The sequence below is a fragment of the Olea europaea genome, unplaced genomic scaffold (genome assembly GCF_002742605.1).
Source record: "Olea europaea var. sylvestris unplaced genomic scaffold, O_europaea_v1 scaffold19185, whole genome shotgun sequence".
Classification (NCBI taxonomy): domain Eukaryota; kingdom Viridiplantae; phylum Streptophyta; class Magnoliopsida; order Lamiales; family Oleaceae; genus Olea; species Olea europaea.
The window spans coordinates 1-2,051 of NW_019237005.1; the positions used below are offsets into that span (position 1 = coordinate 1).

At 36.5% G+C, this 2,051-nt stretch overlaps 1 protein-coding gene across 1 annotated transcript; it reads left to right on the top strand.

Moving 5' to 3' along the window:
- Window positions 1-484: 484 nt before the first annotated feature.
- Window positions 485-1,404, top strand: LOC111379005 (beta-D-glucosyl crocetin beta-1,6-glucosyltransferase-like; the record flags this gene model as incomplete). Its single annotated transcript, XM_023002313.1, has 3 exons — window positions 485-658; window positions 727-778; window positions 921-1,404. Coding segments are annotated over 3 exons (710 nt in total), but the record flags the coding sequence as incomplete, so codon positions are not given.
- Between the last annotated feature and the right edge of the window lie 647 nt (window positions 1,405-2,051).

The window sequence follows — 2,051 nt, forward strand, 5'->3', positions numbered from 1 at the left end:
TACATTTTCAAAATCATTTTCTCATCAAAGGCTTGACTCATGCACGGTTTTCAGAAATACAGTGCTTCGATACTTGAACTTAACACTTTTGTCTACTCTAATCCTATGTTAAATCTTCTCATCTAAAAGATTAAAATTAAAATTATAAAGATAGGACAAAGTAATTTAGATATTCAACATGTCGCTCATGTGAATTTCAAATTCATTTTCGCATCAGAGTCTTGACACATGCAAGATTTTTAAAAAATATACGACTATTAGAATTGAACTTAAGACTTATGTCTAGTAATCTAGTACTATGTGACACCACGTTGTCTACAAGATTAAATCTATAGAGAGAGGACGAACTCAGTTAGAGAGAGAAAGAGAAAGGGAAAAAAAAAACGGTTTTAGACTTGATACATTTTCTTCAATTCCATATTGAAAAATTCTAAACTAAGAGATGATACAAACCTCATCTATTTATATCATATGTTTTCAACAGGTATTCCTGCTGTTCACTTTTCTACTTCTGGAGCAACAATAATGTCATTTTTTCATCATAATTATACACATGGCGATGCTGATTTCCCTTTTCCTGCTATATATCAGCGTGATCACGAAGAAAAGGATATGAAAGCTAGACGTGAATCGATAAAAGGCAAAGATGCCGCTAAAGGTTTTGCTTTTGGAATCTTTAAACAATCTCATGACATTGTTTTGATCAAGACTTGTAATTTTGTAAAGGAATAGAGGAACAATATATCGATTATCTTTCGATTTTGTGCCAGAAAAAAAGGTTTGGCTCTCTTGTTACACATGTTAATAATGAAGAGGAAAATCCAGAAATCATGAAATGGCTAAGTACCAAAGATCAGTTTTCTACAGTGTATAGCAGAAGGGTTAGAGTTAATCAATGTAAACTTCATATGGGTTGTTAGATTTCCTGCTGAAAATGCAGTAGGAATCGATGAATCATTGCCGGAGGGATTTCTTGAAAGAGTGAAAGAAAGAGGGAAAATTCTGCAGGGATGGGCACCGCAGACAGAAATCTTGGCACATTCCAATATTGGTGGTTTCGCGAGCCATTGTGGGTGGAGTACTGTAATTGAAAGTATTTATTTTGCGGTTCCTCTTATAGCCATGCCTTTGAAACTTGATCAGCCCATAAACGCTAGACTGGTAGTCGATGGTGGTGCGGCCATGGAGGTCCTGAGGGATGACGACGGACTGTTTATGGCAGAAGAGGTGGCAAAGGCTATAAAGACAACGATTTTGGAGAAGAATGATGGGGAATGTTTAAGGGCTAAAGCTATGGAATTGACCCAGAAAATGAAAAATGAGGAAGAAGAAGCCATGAATGAAGCAGCAGATCAGCTATGGCGAATTTGTACGAAGAATCATGATGTTGTGCAATCTTCTTGAACAATTTAGTTCAAAGAAATAAAGGGCACATTTTAGTACATCATTACTAGACGGTATCGAACAATATAGCACATTCTAACACTTCCAGAGAAAATGGATGGTTACAGAGACAAAATGGGCTCTACAAGGGTTTTGGAACTACATATTTGATCTCATCCACGAATTTATTTTCTTTTCGACAGCTATAATGTCTTTTATTTTGATACGGAAAATCAAGAATTCTTTTCCTTTGAGCGAGCCAGTTCAAACCCACTCTGTCCATCAGATAACTAGCTTTAGAGCGGACCGAGTCAATCCAATAAGCAGCTCGAGACTGGACCGAGCCAATCCATAGGCTAACCCGCCTTCAGTGGCCGACTGGTCAGGGCTGTGGAGTTCAAACTTGGCAGTTAACTGTTGGCCCATGTAATATTTTAAAAAATAATAGAAAAAGAAACTTGAAAGGAATTTGTAACAGGGAGTTAAATGGCTCTCTGGTCTGGGTACAATAGGGATCAAACAAACTGTATTTCATCCCTTTACTTTAAGATAGAAAAGATCAGCCTTTGTCACATACGTATTTTTCGAAAAACAATATAAGATACATGATATAACCTATATATACTATGTATGCACCGCAGTGCAGTTGAAGGACTAAAAAAAAAAAA